This window comes from Arvicanthis niloticus, chromosome 6 (genome assembly GCF_011762505.2).
Source record: "Arvicanthis niloticus isolate mArvNil1 chromosome 6, mArvNil1.pat.X, whole genome shotgun sequence".
Taxonomy (NCBI): Eukaryota; Metazoa; Chordata; class Mammalia; order Rodentia; family Muridae; genus Arvicanthis; species Arvicanthis niloticus.
The window spans coordinates 34,542,194-34,565,461 of NC_047663.1; the positions used below are offsets into that span (position 1 = coordinate 34,542,194).

General features: G+C 47.2%; 1 protein-coding gene across 6 annotated transcripts; it reads right to left on the reverse strand.

Annotated features, from left to right (window-relative positions):
• Positions 1–89: 89 nt before the first annotated feature.
• Positions 90–23,268, reverse strand: Mtmr4 (myotubularin related protein 4). 6 transcript variants are annotated; one of them, XM_076936074.1, is made up of 20 exons: positions 23,078–23,151; positions 22,371–22,429; positions 21,914–21,952; positions 17,992–18,081; positions 17,555–17,671; positions 16,689–16,771; positions 14,981–15,141; positions 14,770–14,866; positions 14,468–14,581; positions 13,138–13,334; positions 12,802–12,930; positions 12,220–12,331; positions 11,510–11,705; positions 11,096–11,281; positions 10,846–11,016; positions 10,554–10,708; positions 4,085–5,471; positions 2,845–2,955; positions 2,512–2,600; positions 90–2,292 (listed from the first exon to the last, which is right to left on the reverse strand). In XM_076936074.1, exons 3-20 carry the CDS (start codon positions 21,914–21,916, stop codon positions 2,115–2,117), a joined length of 3,576 nt encoding a protein of 1,191 aa, XP_076792189.1. In that variant the 5' UTR covers positions 21,917–21,952; positions 22,371–22,429; positions 23,078–23,151; the 3' UTR covers positions 90–2,114. The 6 variants fall into 6 exon arrangements, with proteins under 6 accessions (XP_076792189.1, XP_076792190.1, XP_034361467.1 ...); XM_076936075.1 differs by lacking the exons at positions 22,371–22,429; positions 23,078–23,151 and adding an exon at positions 23,250–23,268; XM_034505576.2 differs by lacking the exon at positions 22,371–22,429 and having other exon boundaries at positions 23,078–23,221.

A 23,268-nucleotide genomic window follows, 5' to 3' on the forward strand; every position in this document is an offset into this window, starting at 1 on the left:
GGAATCTACTCCGGTGGCGGAATGTTTTATCCATTAAGCTAGATTCAATCCCAACACCAGTAAGAAATAAGAAGACCCAACAAAGCAGCACTAATATAGAGATTTTATTTGAACTGTATTGAGTCTTTACAGCACACTGCATGTTTATCACAACGCAACTGCACAGTTTGGATTTTTGGCCACATCATGTCACTTACAACCACAACAGCTCTGAAAGGATGGACACATCTGAGCCAGGAGCCCAGAGTCTCTCTCCAAGGCCATGCAATCTGATGAGACAGTCCCTCAAAACAGTCACACAAAGTAGACAGATACAGTCTCCCCAAATGTTCCCGATCCCCCTGAAAATAGAGTGAAGTGCAATGAAAACTGGTAATTAAAAAGCCACTCGTGACTGGCAGTAACATTTAATGATTGAGAAAATGCTTAAAATAATTTTATGTATCAGAGACAAGTAGTTTGTCACTCTTTCATTGATCTTAGGAATTTCCCAGACACAAAAATCTCCATTATTCAGCTCCATTAAAATGGAAAAAAAAAAAGTGCTAGGCTGACCTAAATATGCCAAAACTTTTTAGGTTACATCCACGGCAAGTATAAAAGGAGCACAGATGCTTCACTGTAGAACTGAGGAAAAGGTCAGAAGTAATTCCTATTCTAAATGCAGGTTCTGGTTGGTTTGGAATGAAAAAAAATGTTTTCTAGAAAGCAACAGGACAGTAGCAGGTGAGAGGGACTGCAGTTTGAACAGAGTGCGCAGTGTATCTTCTCTGCATGAGTGCATTACGGAAAGGTAGCTACGAAGTCCTGTAAGCCAAGAAGACTGTATCCGCCCAACCACAGTACATGGCTATATTACTGTATCTTTTGGTTAAGTGCCACTGGTACATAGTAAGATGAAAAACAAATTCTAAATAAAACAAAACAAAGTGTTTGGTCCAAATGGACACATCCTCTCTCCCAATTTTGGTATCAAGACTTTCTTCCTTCTGTTTGGGTTCCATTGTTAAGTGCACAGAAATAGACAGCAGCATTTGTACTGAAACCCTCACATACCAAGTAGCATACGCTAGGAGGTAAAAACCAAATGCTATATTCTACCCTCAAGGTGTCAAGTGTTCAGGATAAGAAGCAGTGTGACCCAGAGGAGGCAGCGGCCAAGGGAAAGACAACATGGGGGAAGTGGGCAGTGGAACAACAAAATCCTTTATTTTCATGCCAGGAGAGGATCAAGGTGTAGCTCCCATGTTAGCACCAGGACAACTAGGAAAAGTCAGGTGCAAAGGGTAGGGCACAATCAGCAGAATTCACAAGGATAATCTTGCTTTTCCCTTCTCATTCTTCACAGTGTGTACCTCAAGAGCAGCCACTGCGTAATAGTGACAACTGCCTTCACAGCTCTGAATAACTGATTCTCACAAGACTAAGCATCACCAGAGTTTTTTCTGTTTCCAAAAGTGTCTTAATCCTCAGAACTGTCCCTCTGAAACTGAATATTCACTGATGCTAGTCAATGAGCCAGGTGAAAAATGCATCCAAACCTCCATTTGCCAAACCAGTCTTTGAACCAAACTCCACAGAAGACAGTGCTAATCAACTAGAGGGAGTGCCTCTAAAGACTGAGCCTTCATGCACAGACACAGAGCAGAGGTACAGAAGAGAGTTCAACTCAAATAGGAGGGGAATTCCTATCTCATACACTGTGATCTGCTCTTTTCACGGTAGAGGAGAGATGGGTCTCACTATCACTTGGAGTTTGGTTATAAGTATGCCTTTCTATTGCTGTTTGGGCACTGTGCACCAGGCAGTATTTATGAATCATCATCTCGGGACCTCCAGGAGATAGAAGCTGGAGTCACCAACTCAGTGTGAAGCTTCCAGACTCTGGGTCTGGATCAGGACCATTACCCCAAAGTGAGGGTCTCTCCAGTAGAAAAATCTCCTGCCAAACTCAAATTCCTCTGCTCCGGTCACATGGTGCCAAGGAGGATTTCTCAAGACAGTATCTTTGAGCTCTGTGTTCATGAGCCATACCAAGGAACCTTCCAGACTACACCTGAAGCAGATCCTCCCTTCAAACCTGCTAAAAATGGACAGGTCATCTCCTCTGGCATTCAACTGGAAGCCGTAGCAATGGGTTTCTTCAGATGTTGGCTCATGAGTTCCCTGGCACGAGATACTTGAATGTGTTCGTAACATGAGTTACAGACGAGAACTGGGTCATAGAGTTGCTGATCAGGAATGGGCAGCTTAAGGTGGCAGCATCCAGCACAAAATACGTTCCCACAATTTCTGCCAAAGTACAAAGAGGGAGGAGCTCGTCAGAAATATCCATGTTTTGAAAATGAGTAAAAGTCTAAAAGGGTATCCATGAATAAATAAAAATGTTGGATGTAAACAAAAATACTTACTACTAAAATGTCTCCATTTTCAAATTAATTTAGCTCTATACAAGAACCCTACATTATGAGTAACAACAAGGAGATGCAACAAAACAAAAACCAATCTTACCTGCAATGATGTCTTCGTTTGGCCAACCAGAATTCACAGTCACAGTTATAGCAGTGTGATGCCATATGGTCTGGAACCCAGCGAGTAACCTACCAGAAGGCACAAAGGAAAAGTCTAGGTCCATGTCCAAAGAGGAGAACAACAACATTACAATCCAGAAAGGAGCCCAAAGGAAAATGAGCAGGATGGTTTTTATGACTGACACTACTTGCCTACAAGGATGGTGTTTATCTGGGGGGAGAGCTACGGCCACAGTAGGCCATTCATCTCTGAGAAACACAATCCACCGGCTTGCATGAAGTACCCACCACACATCTGCCTACACATGCATACCTCAGTCTCCTTCTTATCAACGGGTTCCCAGCTTGCTTCTGAAAGGCAGTCTTCACTGTGATCAGAGCCAAAGTCTTCAGTGTCACTGCCATCTGACTCCTTTAAACATGTCTGTGGTATAAGCAAAAACACCAACATTACTTCCTGCATTACAAGTCATTCACTGTATTTCTTGTTACATCCTAGCTAAGTGTTGGCAAACTATGGCCCAGAAGCCAAATCTACTCTGTTTTACTAAGTCAAGCTTTACTGAAACATGGCCATAGTCATTCATTTATGTATTCTCTATGGCTGCTTTTGTGTCACAGTGGCCACACAATAGTTGTCTTACAGGCAGTCTGGCCCACACAACCTAAATGTTTACCATCTGGCCTTTACAAAATCTGGTTGAGTATTTAAAGCATCGCCTGAACAGTAAGAAGCTGTTAGTCCTGTCTATTCTATCAGCAGGCAATGAGAGCACTTGAACGGATGGAAGGGAAGCAGCCATGTAGACAGCAAGATGGCTCCTAGAAGCTCCCTGAGGGCTACATTGCCAGAATCTAAAATAGCTAAAACAGTAAAGCCTAGGTGGTCCTCATTATCCCTCACCTGGATTGTTTTAAAATGTCCCAACCAAGCCAGAAATAGTGACACATGCTTTTAATCCCAACACTTGGGAGCAGAGGCATGCAGATCTCTGTGAGATCAAGACCAGCCTGGTCTGTCTACACAGAGAGTTAGTTGCAGGACAGATAATGCTACACAGAGGAAGCCTGTCTCAAATAAATACATAAAAATTCCTAGGCAGCCACCTAGTCTGGGTTTCACTTAACTCATCAAAAGGTACTCCATCAGCTCTCCGTTACCTCTCATTTATACTAGCCGTCTCCCTTACAATCTCAGCACAAAATGTGCACGCCATGTATACACTCACACCCACACATCCCACCCCTTGGTTAAACCATGTCACTGGAGCATCTACTGCCTCCATGCTTCTGAAAATGCTATTTCCTTCTCACTGTCTACGTAGCTAAACAGCACATTCTTCAGCACTCAGCATAAGCATTATCTTCTCAGAAGAGCCTTCCTTGCCTGCCTGATGCTAACACCCAGAAAAATCACCGTGTTTACCCACTTTCCATCAGGATGGGAGCACCTAACTCAGTGGCACACAGAAAGTACCCAACAAGGGCTGCTGAATGGATAGAAGGCTGGATGGGTAGAATAAGTGGACAGGTGACAGCTGGTGAATACTTACAAAGTCATCCTCATAATCCATGGGGGGTTCTGCTGGAGGAGCACAGCAGTGACGAATGTCTAGCCTCATCTGAAGCTCTCGAACCTGTCGACGTAGCTGTTCTACCTCTTGTTTGTACCCTGCTTCGATCTGCCTTAACCTGTGCTGGATCACATCGGTGGGAAAGGGGAGTCCATCATCATCCAGATAAAGAGGAGGCACTGGAGAAGGGCAGCTCAGAAGAGAAGGCTTTGTGCTGGAGACCTGCTTTGGATGACTGGAAAACCACATCCGGTTATTCTTTCCTCCTGGGCCTGTACAGTGTCCATTGGAATGACTAGAACAGACTGGTGATTTCATCCCTTCTCTCTGAGCCCACTGGCCCCCAAAGCAGGGCCCTGCAGCTCGAATATGCTTATTGCTTGGCCTCTTGTTACAACAGCCATAAGCAAGCAGTCGCCGAGGAGTGGTCTCTCCACTTGGGAATGAAGTCATCATTCCTTGAAAGCTGTCCCAGTTCGACCCTAAAAATGAGAACTCACTGATCTGGCTCTGAGAAATTGGCTTTCGGGCCAACTCCAATGGCATTTTCCCAAAGCGAGGATTTTCCAAAAACTGCCCATTCTTACTTCCTCTCTTGCTAGCATCTTCCTTCTTGTAGATCAGATCCGGCATAGAACTAGGCTGTTCCTGGTAGGAGATACTTGCCATAGACCCAGGGGCATCTTGGCTGAGGAGGTCAGTATTTGGCTCTGGAGGAGTTTGGCTGGCAGCACTTGGTGGGTTGCACAGGCTGCCCTGAGTGTGATCTGGAGTACACCTTGTGAGCACAGCCTGCGTGGAGTCTCGATGGGGCTGTTGGAGAGTACCTGTAAGGGAGTCCTGGGGAGGCTCAGGGAAATCACAGGCTCCACCACACTTGCTGGAGACATTGGAGAGTGAGCTGACAGCTTCCTTTTCCAGACACCGTTCAGGTGGCTTCCCTAAGCCATCAGAAGTCCTACCCTGTTCCTCTTGGGCTGGAGGGTCTGGGGCCAGTGCTTTACTTTCTTCCAGGACTTTGATCTCAGAGGTGTTGCTCTTCATTTCCCAGGACACAGAAGTATTAAGTAACTTATAACTAAGAGAACAACTTTTGTGACCCTTGAAAGGTTTATTGCTCAAGTAATCTTTCTGGCTACTGGGCAGAGGAAGAAGGCCCACATCTCCCACAGTCAGCTGTGGGCTTCCAACTCCAGATTCTACAACAACTGTCTCTGCTCCTTCAGGACTGCTGTGCCAGGGCTCCAGGCTGACTCTGACCTCCTGACAGTGGTTATTCAGGTTAGGGTCACTGGAAGTACGAGTGAGGGGGCTGCTTGTATCACAGGCAGAAAGAAGATCATCCATGGATCTGGTTTTAGGTAACCTGGAATGACAAACAGAGAGCTCCAGGTCAGGAAAAGGGAGCCATTACTAAGGTACACAATTAGGTCATCAGAACAGCATCAAAATTGATGTTAACAAGACATCTAATATTACAAATAAGTTCACTGGGAGTCTACTCTGCACAAAGCATAAGACATACTTATCTTCTAGAATGCTTATCTGCCCCCAGTTCCTGTAAATTGTCCACCTATAAAATCTCCCAGGCCCATGTCATTTTGATAGTTTCAATTGCCTGCTACGGTGATACACCTCCCTATATAAAATCTGTGCTCAATACTAAATTTGGGGCTTGTACATACAAAACACATGCTCTATCACTAAGCTACACCCCTAAGCCTACTGATGATTCTAAATCCACCACTTTAGCCACTGCCACACCTGAACCTCAGACCACTTTCTGCTACAGTCAGACAAAGACTACAGGTTTTGAAGCTAAAAGCCTTCATAGTGATTAACTACCAGAAAGTGCATGATTTAACCTCTCAGTTATTTGTTATCACCTCTAAAGGATGTTAATGTTATACCTTATAAAGATGCCAAGGCTTCGGAATTTAGGCAGCTAACCACAAACTTATCAGTCACAAACTCATTAAGAGGGCATGACTTCTCAATATACATTTTTTCAGACTTAGTAGCAGTGTGACCCTCCAACTCTCAGAACCCCATGGAAATTTCTAGTAGACAACACTCAAAGAACTCAAGAAGCACTCCTAGTCACCAAATGGGTGGCAAGCATTTTCGCGAATGGTTGTCCTGATCTTTATTACTGCAGTACAAAATCTTTAGAGCAATAAAAACCTAGGGAAATTGTCCAGGAAATAGGAAACACTTCACTGGGTTCTTCTCAGATGCTTTACTCAGCTCTCACAGAAAATCCTCTACATGCCAAGTTATAATATAGCTTATTCTAAGTACTTACTTTTGTTATTTATTATAGTTCATATAATATTTTTATATTTGATTTTACTTTTGTGATCAATTTTGTATGTGTGCAGGCGAACATGTGTGCATGTATTGACACTCAGAGTTTTCCTATCTCTCACTGAACCTGAGGCTTGCCAATTTGGATAGACAGGATCTCCAGTCTTTGCCTCCCCAGAGCCAAGATTACAAGCACAAGGCACGAGCCTGTGCATTTGGCATTTTACATGAAACTAGAGATCTAGCTCAGAGCCAGTGTGTAAGTCTCAGCTCTGGAACTTTCCAACTTAACTTCTCTAAGCCTCGCTTCCTCATGCGTGGAAGAAAAGTTAAAGTACCTATATCTTAAAGCCACAGTAAGAGCTGAACACACAATCCCTATTAAAGTACAGTGCTATTAGCGTACTGTTTATTTGTTTCTCTCCCTCTACCAAAGTGCCTTGAAGTCAGGCCTATGTCTCATTTGAATACCCAACACCTAACACAGACACAGGCCAGTGATGTAAGAAACGAGGGAAGAAGCTTTAAGACCATGTCACGTTTGCAGGAGCAGGGTGCCAACTGAGTCGACTAGGTCAGTAGAGCTCAATAGTTGGCATACAACAGACTTGGTTTCCAAGGTCCATCCAAAACCTACTGACTGAGAATGGCTAAGAGGAAGGCCTAAATAACTGTAGTCCCTCTGCCCACTATCTTTTTCTTGGTAGAATTGGTGATGAAAGCCAGTCTCATGCATATGATCACCACTAACTGACCTACACCCCAAGTCCAGCACCGCATACTTTTAAAAGTTACAACTGACTTTGTCTTCTCTTGTTTTATTTTTTATTATAGAAACTTTCAAGTATATAGAAGAGTGTGACTCCCATGCACCCTTTGAAATTCAAGCAGGAACAGTGTGTCAACCTTCATAGCTCATTCCTGTGTGCACCAAAGGTTTAACCAATAAGGATGGACAAGACAATAATGCCGGAGGATGTTAGAAGTGGGCTGAGCCAGCCCCCATGGCCAGGGAAGGCTACAAAGAAAGCACTGACCTTGAACTGGGTATAAAACCATTTGTTGGACTTTTAACAGAAGAAGAGAGATAGGAGGATGATACTTTTGGTCTGGGAAAAGGTATAACAGAAGGAAGTCAAGCCAGTTGTTACAGAAACATTTAAAGTCTTTCCATCAGTGAGCCCTCTAGACCCAACCTTCTCCATTTGGGCTGCCTTGTTAATACGCCTCTCCTTTGTATCAAGTGACACTTCAATCCCATCCACCCTGTATCTCTCCTTTGTCTGCAAACTAGTTTGAAGGTACTTCTGGATTTTAAATTTTGACCTGTGAGCCTGTCCTTGAGTCTGAAGAGACTTTGGATCTTCTGCATTCTACACTTTTAGTCTCCAACCTTCAACCAACCCCATAGTCTACTGAAAATGTCTCTATTGTACTTCTGAATATATTCCTCTTTTCCAGGAACTTTTTATAAATAAATTACACTCTAGCAGAGGTGGCTAGTCCTTATGTCTCTAACCAGCTCAGTGGCAAATTCTCCAGATTTCCATTACCAGTAGGTCATAATCACTTCCTATGCTATCTTACTGCTGACAACGGAATCAAAACTCAGTTGTAGCGATGATTCAGTGGTTATGAGCACTTGCTGCTCTTAAAGAAGACTTCAGCTTGGTTCCCAGCATCTACATGGCAGCTTACTTCAATTCTAGGGGATTTGATACCTTCCTCTGACCTCCTTTAGCACCAGGTGTATACATGACACAGAGACACATATGTAGACAAAATATCCATACACATAAAATAAAAACAAATCTTTAAAATATATAATATATATATACACACACATGCATATATACATATACATGTAAGTGCTACACTATATTGCCTACAGCCTGTGATAACGTCTTTCTATTCTCTTTTGATGTGCTTTGACTTTAATCCCAGCACTTAGGAGGCAGAGTCCAGGCCAGCCAGGACTACATAGTGAGGCCGTCTCAAAGCAACAAAAATAACGTTAACGTCCTTCTCACCCTCTACAGCTCCAGAGTTGTTTTGTTTGTTTTGTTTTCTTCAAAACTGTCTTTCCTATATCTGTCTCTTAGGCTCTTTCTCCCATAACCCTTTAATAAACTCGTAACTCCCTTCACTCTGAGCTTTCATGTCCCACTCCAATATCTGCTCAAACACTTCTTAGGGCCCAGTGTGCCAATCCTGGCACTTGGAAGACTAAAGCAAAAGCATCAGGAGTTCTGGGCCAATGTCAGCTACACAGAAGACCCTGTCTCAAAACAAAACCCCACCTGGGACACAGAAACAGCCATGGTTCCTATACTGGTCCTTCATAAACAGTCCCTATATAAATCAGCCCCAGTGATCCTTTAAAAAGCTCTTTATAGTTGAAGAAAAGGAAAACCACTGAAATCTATTCCATAACAATGGCCTTGGCTCAAAAGACCCTAAAATCAAAGTTTTCAGATGAATGAGTTCTTTGTTATACTTTATAATATTCAGTGAGTAGATTTTTACTTTAACTTCAAAAGCTTCAGCTAATAATCAAGTATCAAAATTTGTACTTCACAAATTTTAGAGCACGCCTATAACTGCAGTATTTAGAAGACTGACTCAGAAAGCTCATGAGTTTAAGGCCAGTCACATGGAACAGTGACATAGTGAGACTGTCTCAAATAAAACATACACATCCTTTGAATGGAACACTTTTGTCTACAGAAATTAAAAATTCTGGCAGAAACACAAGCACAATATAATAGCACAGCTTCTACAGCCCCAAGTGGAACTGTGCACTTAAAATTGACTTAGATAGCAAATAGTATGGATGTTTTACCATAACTTGCTCACATGTAGATGTTCACTAAAATATTCCCTGCAATGATCTTGAAATGATCAAAACAGGCAGAGAGGAACCCAAATGACTCTTAGCCTTTGATACACTGCAGCCACAGAAACAGTGAAGAAGCGCTAGGGATGTGCTGAGTGTGGGGCATTTGTGAGGTATAGACACAGAGTTTGGTTTCCGCATTACGAAAAAAATAAGAAGAAGAAAATAAAGACAACAAGGTATCTTTATATGTGTTGTGATGAAATGACAGCCTGACACAAAATGTGAACTTGCAGAACAGTATGCAAAAAACTGGGACGTTGTTTATGAAAACAAAGGTGCCATAAAGGCAGGAATGGCTGCATCAGTCTGTACCGAGAGAGCCAAGAAAACGTGCACCTGACGGTCTGAGGTACTCGTGATGTTTCTAAAGAGATAAACATCTGGATACACACCTACCAGTGTTAACTGTATATACCTGTGAGGAAAAGAACCAGGAGGAACATTTCATTTTCTTTTATAATGCTTGACTTTATTTAAAAAAAAAAAAAAAAGTGTAATTCAAGTCACCAAGTCTCTTTCCCCCAAATACTCAGCTAGAAGAGAACTTGACAGCCTACTTTAGATTTGGCCTTTTACTGACAGAGAAAAGTCTATCCCATGCTGGGAACTGACTTCTTTCTCTGAGAGTGAAATGCTTCTAGAGGATACTGCTGCACAGAGCCAAGGTAGCTCCTGAGAATGATTTCCCTATGCTGTGTGAACAAATCCCCAGCATCCCACAGACCTTGTGAATAGCCCTTTCTCTGTAATTCTCCCCTCCTTTGCTTAACTGTGTCACACCAGGTGACAGCAGCACCAAAGATGGTGGAACAACTTAATGAAACCTTGAAAATAGTGCATTCCAGTTTAGCCCCAGGGCTAAACTTCTCCCATAAGGGAGTCAAGAAGTTGTTTCTAGAAAGCTCATTAAAATGGAACAAGGACCAGTGAGATGGCTCAGTGGGGAAAGGTGCTTGCCACCAAGCCTAACAACCAGAGTTCAATCCCCAAAACCCACACTGGGTGGAAAGAGAGAACCAAGTCCTGGAAGTTTTCCTGAGCATTATACATGTATGCTGTGGCCCGTGCAAACACACACAACATATACACCTATAAAGAAATGTAAACAAACACGTAAAGAACTTTGAGGTGAAACAGACTAGGAAGCAATTATTGCTTTCCTTGTGGACAGAGGGGAAACCAAGGTTTGGTTTTTTGTTTGGTTGGGTTTTTTGTTTTGTTTTGTTTTGTTTTTTTTCTCACCTGTCCAGAGAACGACCAGAAAATTCCTGGCTCTGAGCCACTGGAGAAAGGTAAAGATCCATATTCTCCTCTCCAAGGGTACACGGAGATGATGCAGGCAGATAAACAGCTGTCCAGAGGTGCAGGGCCCGGACATGACACACAGGATGCAGGACCTAGGGAAGCAGCAGAATGTTGCTTTAGGGTGCCTTTGGTTCATTTTCTTTCCTTGAACATTTGACTAGACATTGTTTTCACTGACTCAGCCTCCTCTCCCTAGAGGAATTCCAGCAGGAAAAGGGCTCAGCCTTACCATGTCTGAACCAGGTGTATAGAGGAAATTATGAAAGTTCTTGTTGCCAGCTCGCAGGAGTGCCCACACAGAGCATGTCCGTTTATAGATGTTGCGCTTCTCTCGCTCACAGGGGTTGTTGGCCAGGAATGTGCCGTAGAGACAGGAGTATGTGTGCTGTACCAATTTTACCTAGGAAGCCCAGACAGGCGTAAATCTGAGGCCTTCAGGACACCATTCTCCAACCCTGGCCACAGGCTTTAGGACTTACCAGAAATGCTTCATTGAACTCAAACAGGCAGGGGAACTGCTTAAGCAGCTGATGCACAGAATCAAGCCACTGGAGGAACACAGGACACTGTTCATTTTGGTCCTCTGCATTTTCCTGATGGCCACAGCGATCTCCAAACTTGTGCCCAAAATCCAGCCAATCAGACTCCACTAATACTTGGAAGCCCTGTAAAAAGATCAGTCTAAACACAAGGCAGCTCTGGAAAGGTTTGGGCCCAGCCTTCCAGGAGAACGTCCAACGGTGGGAGCTGGCAGCCGTAAAAAGTCTAACCTTAGAAGAGGACTCAGAGGTAACCATGTCCTCTACTGAAACATTCTCTAGACACTTCCAGAGAACCGGACGCCATCCCTTTTCCCTCATTTCTGTTGTTCTGTACAACTAATCCCTTAGTACCTCCAGAGTCCTGTAATATGGATCCAGTAGTATTTTGGCGAGGGCTACAATCTGTGGCGTACGGTCCCAGCCATCAGAGCAGTGCACCAGCACAGGCCGGCCTTCCCGATCTACTGTATTGGCTACCAACACAGCCGCTTTTAGCATCACTGACAAGTGCTGCAGCCATTTGGTACTCTCCAGTGCCGACAACCAGCTGTGAAAGAACAGAAAGGAACGGAATCACTAGGGGTTCTGGGACTACCACATGTCTCTACAGAATCACTAAGGGTTCTGGAACTACCACATGTCTCTGCCTCCTCGATCAGCTCTCAGTAAGGGCTCATACCAAGAATTTAACTCATGACCTTTATGCCAAGAAGTATTTGGCAAAAAGGTAGGGAAATGAGACACAGAGAGGTAAGAGCTTCTTAGAATCAAAAGAGGAACTGGGAAGGAAGCATCATGTGCTTACATAGCCATGTTTCTCCCAGTTCTCTATTCTTTTTGGTAGGGCAATGATCTCGAAAAAAAAGAATATAATGGCCTACGACCATGCTAAAGTGTCACTCCAGGAATGGAATTGTTCTTGGACGTGGTGCACTGTACCCAACTCTGATCAGACATCCAAGTCCTCCACCTTCCCATCTCCGGTTCAGATCCTCTATGGATATGCAGTACTGGCTAAGGCACAGCAGTGGAAGGCATGGAATCTCAAAGAGAACACCTACTTGCTGGGATCTGGCATCTGGCTACACACAGCCCGGAGGTACTGGAAGCTATTCCGGATGGCATGGATGTTGGCCATTCCCATAAACACAACCTCACAGTTCGGATAGTATTCTGCAGATAGGAGAGGAAAGGGGAGCATACAAACGTGTCCTGGAAACAGCTACTCAGGACAAGAGAGCTTCCCTGGCAGGACAGAACACTCCAGGATAGCAACACAGAATCCAAACCGCCCTTTCACCTCTGGATACTCAAGTGCCACTGCTCAATCAGCAACCGTAATGTCCACGGCAGCAGCACTAGGGACAATAGAAATGCTCAACAAATAACAAGTAGCTGCTCTGGGCCAACAATCTTTTCTGAGAGCTAACTACTCTGACAGCCTTCAAGGTGTGAATCGTCCTCATTTTACAGGAGAGAAAATAAGACTTACAAGGGAACTTATACTTCATAATCATGGCTCATAAGTGGCAAAACCCTGGATCCAAGCAGGTTTATCTGGCTCTTTCAAATACTCAAGCTGCCCTCAATTCCCTCCTGACCAAAGCTGCCCCAGACCCTGAGTGACTAAGTAATCACAATACCTTCACATTCACAGCCTCCACCCTTGGCCCGGTTAGCCACAGCTGCTGTGTAGGAGCGTGCATCCAGGATCAGCAGTTTCTGTGGGGCTGCTGTGCTCTCCACCCCAGAGCATGCAGTCAGAGAAGAATCTAAATACAGAGCAGGAAGATGTCTCAGGGCCAGCCATCTGCCTGCAGCGGCCTGGCCTCGGGGCACTCAGACTCCCACCACCCACAAGGCAGGGGCCCACGTTCAGTTTTATCGACTCTTCCCATGGTTTCACCTGGGACTTCCTGGGAAACAGCATGGATAGGAGGGGCCTATCTCTGGGGGCACTAGCACCACCCACGCCTTACCGAAATCCGTGTCACATGCCTCACTGGCATCATTAGTCCCAGTGCTGAGGGAGCCCCCACTGGCCCTTGTCCCTGGGTCTAAGGCGCAGGCTTTGGCAATGGACGTGACGAGGTATTCATCATCAGCATTGCGCCAGCCCCACCAGCTGATCTCAGGCTGGCTGCAGCGGGCAATGGCAGCCCCGTTGCGCAGGTGTCTGACAGAACAGAAGAACATAATGCCCTTTATTCCAAGCCTCCAGAAGCTTACTGCAGAGACCTCATGGGGCCAAAACAAGGTCTCCAAAGCCAACAAGGGCTACCAGCATATCCAGGTCATGAAAATAGCAACCCAAGCCTTAATATCTCTAGAGCACTTTATAGTTTACAAAGTGCTTTCACACACATTTTTTTTTTTTAAATGGCTCCTGTATTCCCACTGTGACCTTGACGCGTCAGATCTGCACAGCACCTATTCCAATAGGCACCGAGAGACCAGCCCGAGTCAAGGGTGTAAACCACACTAACCCTCATGGTTGCTACCTGTCTCAGTTTGTTTAGCTCTGGCTGGCCCGGAATATACTAGTAGACCAGGCTAGCTCAAATTCACAGAGATCCCCCTGCCTCTGCCTCCAGAGTGCTGGGACTGAAAGTGTGCATCACCACACTTATTTACTTACATTCTTACACTGAAATTGGCCAACTTTTCACTAGAAGAAAACAGCCCAAATTTCTAGCTTTGTAAGTCACAACCAATCTCTGCCATGTATTAATAAATAGCCCTAACAGAATATGCTGACACACGCCTGTAACTCCAGTACCCTAGAGGGAAGAGAATGGCAAATAGAAAGGCCTAGTGAGTGAGACCTTTATTACATCCAATAGGGTATAGGCTTGCTAACCTCTTAGTAAATGCAGTATTTTACACACACACACACACACACACACACACACACACACACACACACACAAAATAACAGACAAAAAAAAACAATTTCACTAAAGCTTTATCTTTGGGAGTAAAATCTGAGATTATGTCTAAGGTTCTTTATTATTATTATTATTAGTTGTTATGTGTATCAGTGTTTTGCATAGACATATATATGTGTACCACATGTGTGCCCGTGGAGGCCAGAAAGGAGTGTCAGATCTCCTGGCATTACAGGCAGTTGTGACCTGCTGTGGGTGCCAGGAACTGAACCCAGGTCCTCTGCAAAAGCAGCAAGCACTCTTAAGCACTGAACCATCTCTCTGGCCTTGAAGGTTCTTATTTTAGAATAATTCTTGTCAATTCCCTACAAGCTGCCATCCCTCTCTACTGACTGCCTATTTCCCACCCACACTGCCTCACCTGTACACCACAACAGGGATGCGTTTCCAAGAGCGGAAAGAAGCCACGTTCTCCAGCTCTTTATCTGTGATCCACACAGGAACCAGCAGCTTCTGGGGGTAACTAGGGCACAGCCTGAGAAAAGATGGGGGAGGGTGTCCTGATCTCAATATGGAATAATGATCCTAGGGGATGGCTTTGGGACAATAGGGACAATTTGAGACCTCCTCCCTCATGGACCCAGAAGCTAGACATGCTACATTTCATTCAAACACAAAGTCTGAATATGGACTATGTTTTACACCCAAGCCCTGAACCCTCACTTGTAATTGCTGTTGATATGCGAGACTCTCCAGACATTCTGCAGGTCAAAACCCATCCTTGCGAGCTCTGCCTCCTGTCGACATCGGATGTGCTCTCCTGCAACACAGTCCCCAGCCTGTCAGCTTCCCATAACACCAAGATCCAAGGGTAAAGGAGAATGAGAACCATGAGCTAACAAGCAGATTCCCCAAGAAAGCAGCCTGGCCTCACCTGGCTGACACAGGTGGGTATGCTGATCCTCCTCAGTCAGCCCCAGGCACCAGGCATGGTAGGCAAAGGCAAAGAGATCCTCGGGCTTGGCAGGTCTTGCTGTGGCCCGGCTTAGCCTTGAGAGCCACTCTTGGCACTGCTTGAAAGTGGAGAAGTGGCACCTGCCAGGCAAGAAGCCACAGGCTTGGATGAGGCAAGGGGTAGACAGGCTATGGGGTCCAGAGTCAAAAACACAGCCTCAAAAAGACTAGGAAAGGGAGGAAGCTGCAAAGTAGGAGGTAAGGAAGTGACTCTGGGGGGAAAGGACACTGGCACTGGCACCTAAGAGTTGTCTCTTGTGACAATTCTTATGGCCACCCTACCAACCAGTGCTACCTCCTATGATACACAAGTCCTGCGCCTAGCAATCTTACCTCGTTTTTTTTTTCCTCTGTAGCCATACCCTACTGACATTTTAAAGACAGTTTCAGTCAGTCCCACCTCTTCCTTGAAGCCTTCCTAGCTTACTCCAGGTCTCTCCTCTCCTGACTCCTAATGTGCCTGGAGTATGGAGGAGGAGGTCCCAGGCAGCACATGTGTGCCTTAATAACTCGACTTTAGTTTTCACAAAGGAAAAGAGCAAAGGGATTATCACAGTCTGCCAGAGACCTCAGCATACAACAGGCTCTCGCCTGAGTTCCTTCTAAGTACTCCCTCATCCTCACAGGCCCTTTTTCTCTCAGAGCCAATTTATAGCAAATGCTGTGTACACCCAGAATCTGGAACGACCCTAGGCATGGCACCATGGCCTCTCACCTGAGTTAACTATAGCAGCTTCCTAACTAGCTGGTCAGCCTCGGCCTTGGCTTTTGTCCCCATTTTCTTCTACTTGGTACCAAGGTAACAGCCAGAGTAGACCCATAAAGCATTAGTCACATGACGTCACTGCTTTGCTCAAAACCCTCCAGAGATTTCTCAGATCCCTCAAAGTCAACACCAATGCTGGTCACTTCGCGACCTCTGCCCCCTTGCTCGCATGTCTCAAATCCCACTCAGCGCACCTGTTTGTACTCCTTCCAGCCACGTGAGCACCTCGATGTTCTTCTGCTATGCAGGCATGGGCCACACCCACTTCAGACCTTTGCACTCACCTGCCCTTCGGCATACCTTTCCCTCAGATACCTGCTCAGTCACTTTCCTCAGATCCTGACTCAAATCACCCTTTATCTATGCGGCTTTCTCTGGTCAGTTGTTTAAAGCTAGAAGCTGCTAAAGCTTTTCTTGATTTTACTTTTTTACATTTAGCATTTAAAGTATTTCACTTCCTTATTGTTAGAGCCTCCCCACTGGAATATAAGCTCCTTCAGGGCAGAAAGTTTTGTCTGTGAGTTCTTGGATGTATCTGCAGTATCTAAACTGTGTGCTACAGACTGCTCAATAAACTTGCATTGCTGAAGTGAGAGCGCTGTGCCCAGCACTGACCCAGGAGCTCGTGCTCACGATCTCAAGCAGTCCTCACAACGGCTCCATCCCCATTGGACTTCAAGTCAAGACAGAATGGATTAGCAAATTGACCTTCCGACTAAGAACAGGGAAATGAGTTGTCACCTTTTCCTCCAGTGGGGAACAGAAAGGGTAATCGACCAACCCCCTTACTCCAAGGGTCTGCAGCAGAGAAGTCTGCACAAGACGAGAGTCAGAGAACATGAATGAGGGCCGCTGTGCTCACCTCACCACCTTGGAGTCCTTGCAGGCAATGTGCAACTGAAACATATCCCGACTTTCCACACTGTCAATCATCCGGAGGGGCACCTGCAGTGGAAGAGCAAAGTGAGGTCTAGGTGCCCCAAGCCCGGAAGGTGACACACCAGTGAAAGGAAGTCAGCATCTACTGAGAGTCCACTAGGGCCTGGGGACCATGCCGGGAGCTGCCCACATGTCACCAGTTAATACCGTAAGAATCCTGAAGGCAGGTGATTTTATTCCATAAGGAGGACATCTTCACTTGTCCAAGGTGACACAAAGTGACAGTGCACGAAAAGGGGCCATATTGGCCTGGCCCCAAAGTCTATGCTCTTCTAATAAATAATGCCACTGTGGCTCAAGGGTTAAGAGCACTTGCTGCTCTTGCAGAGCATCTAGGTTTGGTTTCCAGCACCCACAATTGTTCACAACCCCTGTAACTCCAGTTTAGTCATCTGGTCTCCTCAGGCCTAGGCATGTACATGGTACATAGAGAGGCAGACGGACACTAATAAATAAACATAAAATAAGAATAAAGAAGTTAGGCAGTGGTGACGCACACCTTTAATCCCAGCACTGGGGAGACAGAGGCAAGTAGAAGCAGGTAGATCTCTGAGTTTGAGGCCAGCCTGGTCTATAGGAGGAATTCCAGCACAGCCAAGGCTACACAGAGAAACCCTGTCTTGAGAGACAGATAAACCTGCACATAGAGGAATGAGATAAGAAATGGCCAATGGGAAGAGAACCCCAACTATTTTTGAGGACATAATCTGGTAAAGCACTGGAACAATACCACTTTGAAGTAGATGGGGACTCTGACTTTGGTGTGAGGAAAACAAGACGAGGACTTACGTTGATGACAGAATCTTTGAACTTGATATGCAGCCGGTAGTTGGAGATGGCAATGAGGGCATCAGCTGCCCGGCCCAGGAATTCCACTCCCTCACCCTGTAGCACTGTGAAGGGTACCTGTAAAAGGTCAGAGAAACCCTCAACCCACAATCCAGTCTCTCCCTTGTTTTTATCTGCTCTATAGCAGCCCCTGAGGAAAAGGGGGATGATGCAGGAGAGTCAAGTCAGGACACTGGTCATCTGTTGTCCAGGAAAATTGCCTCTCCCCTTCCCTAAGGCCAAAAGCTCAAAGAGACTGACAAACACAGGAGCCCAGCCCCTTCAGAGGCCCAGGAGGAGGAAGCCAGGGCTCTGGTAGATCCTTTAAAGATTTAAAAGTCTGGAACACAAACTGGGCAGGAAGCCCCTCCCACCATGAGCCTCCTGTTCCTCCTTACCTGAAGATTCTCCTCCTCCTTCACCAGTTCCTTGGGGGGGAACAGATCCTTGGCTTGGATGTACTCCAGGCTGGGGGGGCCCTCCTCACCCTGCAGGGAGGCCATAACCTTGAGTTTGCCACCCAACCTGGCTCCTGAGGCTCCTCCGCTCTGCCCCTCTACCAACAACCTACAGACACCTTCCTTTGTTTAAAGAGTCTGGCTCCTTGAGGAGGGAAAGGAGACCTAGCTTGGCTGGAGGAAGGGTGAAATAAAGTGGTACTGGGGAAAAGTGAGCTAAGCCAAGGAGGAACTGAGAATCTGTACTGTTTAAAGAGACTTCTCCTTTGAACCAAAATTGCAAAAACCATGAGGAAGGGAGGGAACTAAGAAAAAGACTCCTATCAGCATAGGACAAGAGCAGAGCTGGGAAAGAGACACCTGAGGCACAGGAGCCAGCTGAGGTAGCAGGCTAGAGAGAAAGGAAATCAGGCCCCTCCAGCCACTCAAGCATCAACCTGGTGGGTGGAGACAAAGAGGAGGAGGTTGGGGGGATTCGGTCCCATGCCTCTAGAGGGCCTTTGTGAATGCCGTCAAAAAGGAAGAGTGTTTTGGAGCTGAGCTGATCTTCCCATTGGGCTCTCTCGATGCTGATGCTGACAAGCCCCCACTACCTGCTAAACAACCCGCCCTGCCTGCTAATCTGAGGGGAATTCCTAAGGAATACCCATAGCTAGCTGAAGTCACTCTGCTCCCAAACACCAAAGGAGAAGAAAAGAGGAAATCCACGCTCAGGGAGAAAGCAGGAGACCCAAGGACAGCCAGGGGAGAGAGGAGGCCTGGCAGACACCTAAGTGGGGGGGGGGGGGGGGGGCGCACGACATCTGAGAGGACAGATGGGGGAAGCTGGAAAGGAGCATTAGCCAGGGGGAGGAGGGGAAGACTAGGGATGATTCAGAGATACAGAACCCTGCAGAGGCAGAAAAGATGGAGAAAAGAGACTGTCTGGGGGACAGTCAAGGAGAAAAGACTGGTATGTCAGGTGAATGATGGAGTATGTGAGGGGGAGGGGACTGGAGACCTAGAGACAGCTCACAAACATCTAAGCTTCTCCTTCAGCCCACACAGCCTACTAGGCACATCCTACATCCCCAAGCAAGGATGTGGCGGGTGGGACCAAGATGGAGAGGAGGAGGTAATGGGATGTACCCCTGCAGGGCGGGGCCTGGAAATCTGCAGTCAAGGGCAGTAGCTGCAGAGCCAAAAAGAATCACAGAATTTTCATCCCCAGTACCCGCTTCCTTGAAACAAGTCAGAGAAAAGAACCAACCCACTTCCCCTGTCCCTAAGGTTTGAGGTCGAGTCGGGGTCTTTGGGCGGGGCTGTGGGTACCGCATGCGCTGGGTGCTCCCCCCACCCCCGCCCCAGGCCCTGGCAGGACAGGCCAGGCACTTACGAAGCAGCTAAGCATGGAGCAGGAGACGCGGGCGGTCAGGCTCATGGTCACGGGCTGTCTGGACCAGCGCACATGTCCCCGGAGCCGCTGCGCTGCCCGCCAGCCCCGGGCGCCCGCTGCATCCCGGCTGCGGGGCCCGCCTGATGCAGCCGCGGCCAGAAGCGAGCGCCCTGGCGCCAGGACCCAGCCTCTGCTCCAGCGCGCCTCTCCCCTCCTTTCCACAATGGAGCGGGCCCGGCTCCGCCCTCCGGCAAGAGCGAGGAAGGGAGGGGAGCTCAGCGACAGGAGTGCCCAGGACGCCGCCGGGGAGGTGGAGGCGAAGGCGGAGGCAGAGAGGCTCCCGGGCCCCGCCCGCTGCCCTGGCTCCTCCCGCCCCGCAACCTGGGCGGCGTTGGGGAGACAACCACCGCCACCACCGCCACTACCCCTCCCGGGAACTCTAGGGACATTCTAGAGTGGGACGAGGGACCGCCCCAGGACCGCTCAGAAAGGAGAAGCAAGCCTGCCCACACCTTTTCATTTCCCATCTTTCCAGGTGTGCTACCCAATGTGCTTGTCACACATTTCCCACATGGTCTTCCCTTCTCCCAGAGCACTCTCTAAGCTTGCTACAGATCCCAAGATGGAGCTCTCCCCATTTTCTTTACAGCCCCAAGCCTTTCTTCTTTCCCTCTGAAACCACAGCCCAGCAAGCTCGATTCATCTGCCTCCCTGCTTTCATTAAAGTCCTTTTGTCCTCTTAAAAAGAATATTGGTCTGGTGTTATCTTAGTGGACATTCCACACCTCTGTAAGGGAAATCCTTGGAATTTTGTATTTTACCATCCTCCCAAACACTCCTTAGTTCCATCTCTCCCTTGATTCACACGCCCTGATCAATGGAAAAGGAAACCCTTTGGAAGAACTTCTTAGTCTAAGAGACGAACTGGGATTATGGGCCATTGAAGCTACAGAAAACAACAACACTCAAAACCCAGGGGCAGAGCAATGAGTGGTGTTGGGTAGAGAGCCAAGGAATAAGTCGTGAGTGATAAGCGGCTTAGTGTTTCCAAAAGTAACAGAAAGCTTACTAGAACTCTTACACTTCCTGTTCCTGGTAACTTTCACAAACCAGAGCTTTTGTTTTGGGGGCTTGGGATGAATTTTTAATTAAGTACTTACAATAATGGCCAGCAGTGTCAAACATTACCCTAACTGTCCAAGAATAAAGCTCAATCCTGGTTCACTGGTGAGACTGTAGGCTTAGAGAGAAACTCTGCACTTCTTCTAAGTGGTGGTGCTAATATGAAAGAGACTCACTGTGAAATGCACAGTGTTTTCAGTACACCACCAAGCCAGAAAAGGGGATGAGCTATCAGTCTAAGGGAGCAGGGTCAGTAGTAGGCTCTCTGAAAAGAGCCTGGGCTAACGCACACATCACAGACAGAACCACGGGTCCAGGGAAGGAGGGAATGCACCCACTGACTGAATTAATTAACCTGTGACCCCTGAAAGGAACTGAGAGATACAAAGGATGGGTCCTGTCTGGAAAGGGTTTCAGGAATGTCTCCTCATCTTATCTCTGGAACCCTAGCTCTTCAACTAGGTCTAAGATGACCCATGCCCACTGATACTCAGAACACCTTCATAATGCTGTCCTGGTAGATATTCAGTCAGCTGTCACCTGCAGTGGCTTAATGGACAGCAATACCTGGGAGCTGGAAAAGGCCTACAATTTGGGTGGAATCACTCCTGGGACAGCACCAACAATATATTCATGAGACGAGGTTCATGGATCTGATTTAAAAAAAAAAAAAAAAAACACCAACAACACAAAACCATGAAGTCTTTTCTGGAACTCACTACACATTCTTGGCTGACCTCACTGAGAGTCACCTGTCCCTGTCTCCAACTGATGTGATTAAAGGACTCTGCCACCACGCCCTGAAGTTCAGGAATCTTAGATAAGAAAGACTTGTTTTCTTAAACCAGAATATGCATAGTTTTAACCAGGGATCCAAGTAAGAGGAGACAGAGCAATTGTTAGTATAGAGAAGCAACAGCCTAACACTGAGAAAAACTACAAGTTGCTGAGCCCAGTGTTATATAACATAGTGCCTGATCTTTTTTCAATCCTCGGAAACCGTAAGCTAGATACATAGTTCAGTGTTAGAGTACTTGCCTAGCATGTACAAGGCCCCATGCTGCACTCACCTGCGATTCTAACACTTAGGAGATGGAGGCTGAAGGATTGCCATGAGTTCAAGGCTGGCATGGGCTACATTTCTAGCACAAGGCTAACCAAGACTTTACAGCAAGAAGCTGTCTCAAAACACCAGCACCCATCAAAAAAAAAAAAAAAAAAAAAAAAAGTATCAGGGTAAATGAGCCTGTTTAGGAAGTGAACTGAATACCCAGGAGTACTAGGGCCAAGAGAGGTGGGGCAGCTTCACCGAGACAGACTAGAGGATCAGACACACGGTGGTATGATGGAAAAGGAGTTACTCACCATTCTACTTTGGCGAGGGTCCTGGCTGCCTGCTCGTCACTAAAGGAGACAAGATGAAAGTGCACAGGTCATTAACATCACCATAGAATCGGCAAATGTCACAGTCTACCTGCCCCTGAACTTCTCTGCAACTCATTTCCCTCCATCATAGAGGATCCAACCTCTCAATAAAGCCACCACAACAGTCAGGCGATGGAAGAAGCAACAAGTAATCCTGCCCGGTGAGAATTCCACCACAAAAGTTCCAGAGCAGGCGTTTCATCCAAGCTTACTCAGCAGAACTCAAGCGTTCTGATTTCCCACGACCAGAAGTAGAGCACTCCAAACCCTGCTCTTTACAAAAGAGAAGAAATGCCAACTCTGAAGAGACAAAGACTGCCCAACTGGGACTCACTTTTGGCCCTGGTAGGGTCATGAATCCACAGGGCTGTTCGGCCAGTCTAGGAGTAGCACCCACCTGACCTGTTACTGGGGGGCAGAGTCCAGAGCAGAGGACAAGAGGGAGAGGACCACAACCTGTGATAAAAGAGCAGCAGGGTTGGCCCGGTCCTGCTGAGCATACTTGAGACCAAGTAGGTGAAGGTTAGAGGGAGGAGGCCACACAACAGGAGCAGAATTAGGCCAGTCCGGCCTGAGAGTCAACATCTGTCAAATGGGTCGAATTAACAAGGATTTCAAGTTAAGGCCTCCTAGGCCCACTTAGGGAGCCAGGTCTGAGTTTCACTGACACTCCATGTTTGGTATGCTCGAGGGGGTGGGTGTGCAGCAGAGCCCACAGGAGGCTACGACGATTAAAGCCTCCATTGTGATCCTACCAACCTTCCCTCCCTCACGGGGGAGCCCGCAAGCGGCCAGCCGGAGGTGCTGCCTCACGGCTCACTGGCACGCAGCCTGAGAAACAGAGAGAGGAAGGGAGCGATAAGGACCAGGCCTAGGAGGCCCAGGGTTTTCACAGTTAGGGACTCTGGTCTTGGGGTGGGGGGTGGGGGAGGACGGGCTAAGCAGGCAGGAGATCCAGGTGCCCAGGTTTTAGGGGCGGGGCTAAGGGCTCGGAGGCGGAGCCCCGAATGACAGAGGGCGGGACTCAAGAGTGCCGGCGAGGGCCGGGCAGGACTTGGTCGTTGTGGTTCTCAGGCTGGCAGTGCACGGGGTACAGTGACTCACCCAGGCGGCGTTCGCCCGACCCTCCAAAGCCGCGCTCTCACCACTTCCGTCTCCCGCAGCTGCTGAGGCCGCGCAGCTCGAACCCCACCACGGTCCCTTCTCCCCAACCAATCGTATCTCTAGCCTCTACCCGCCCTGGCCAATAGCCACGCGAAGTCCCGCCCTGCCTTACCACGCAGCCGCCGCCCTCA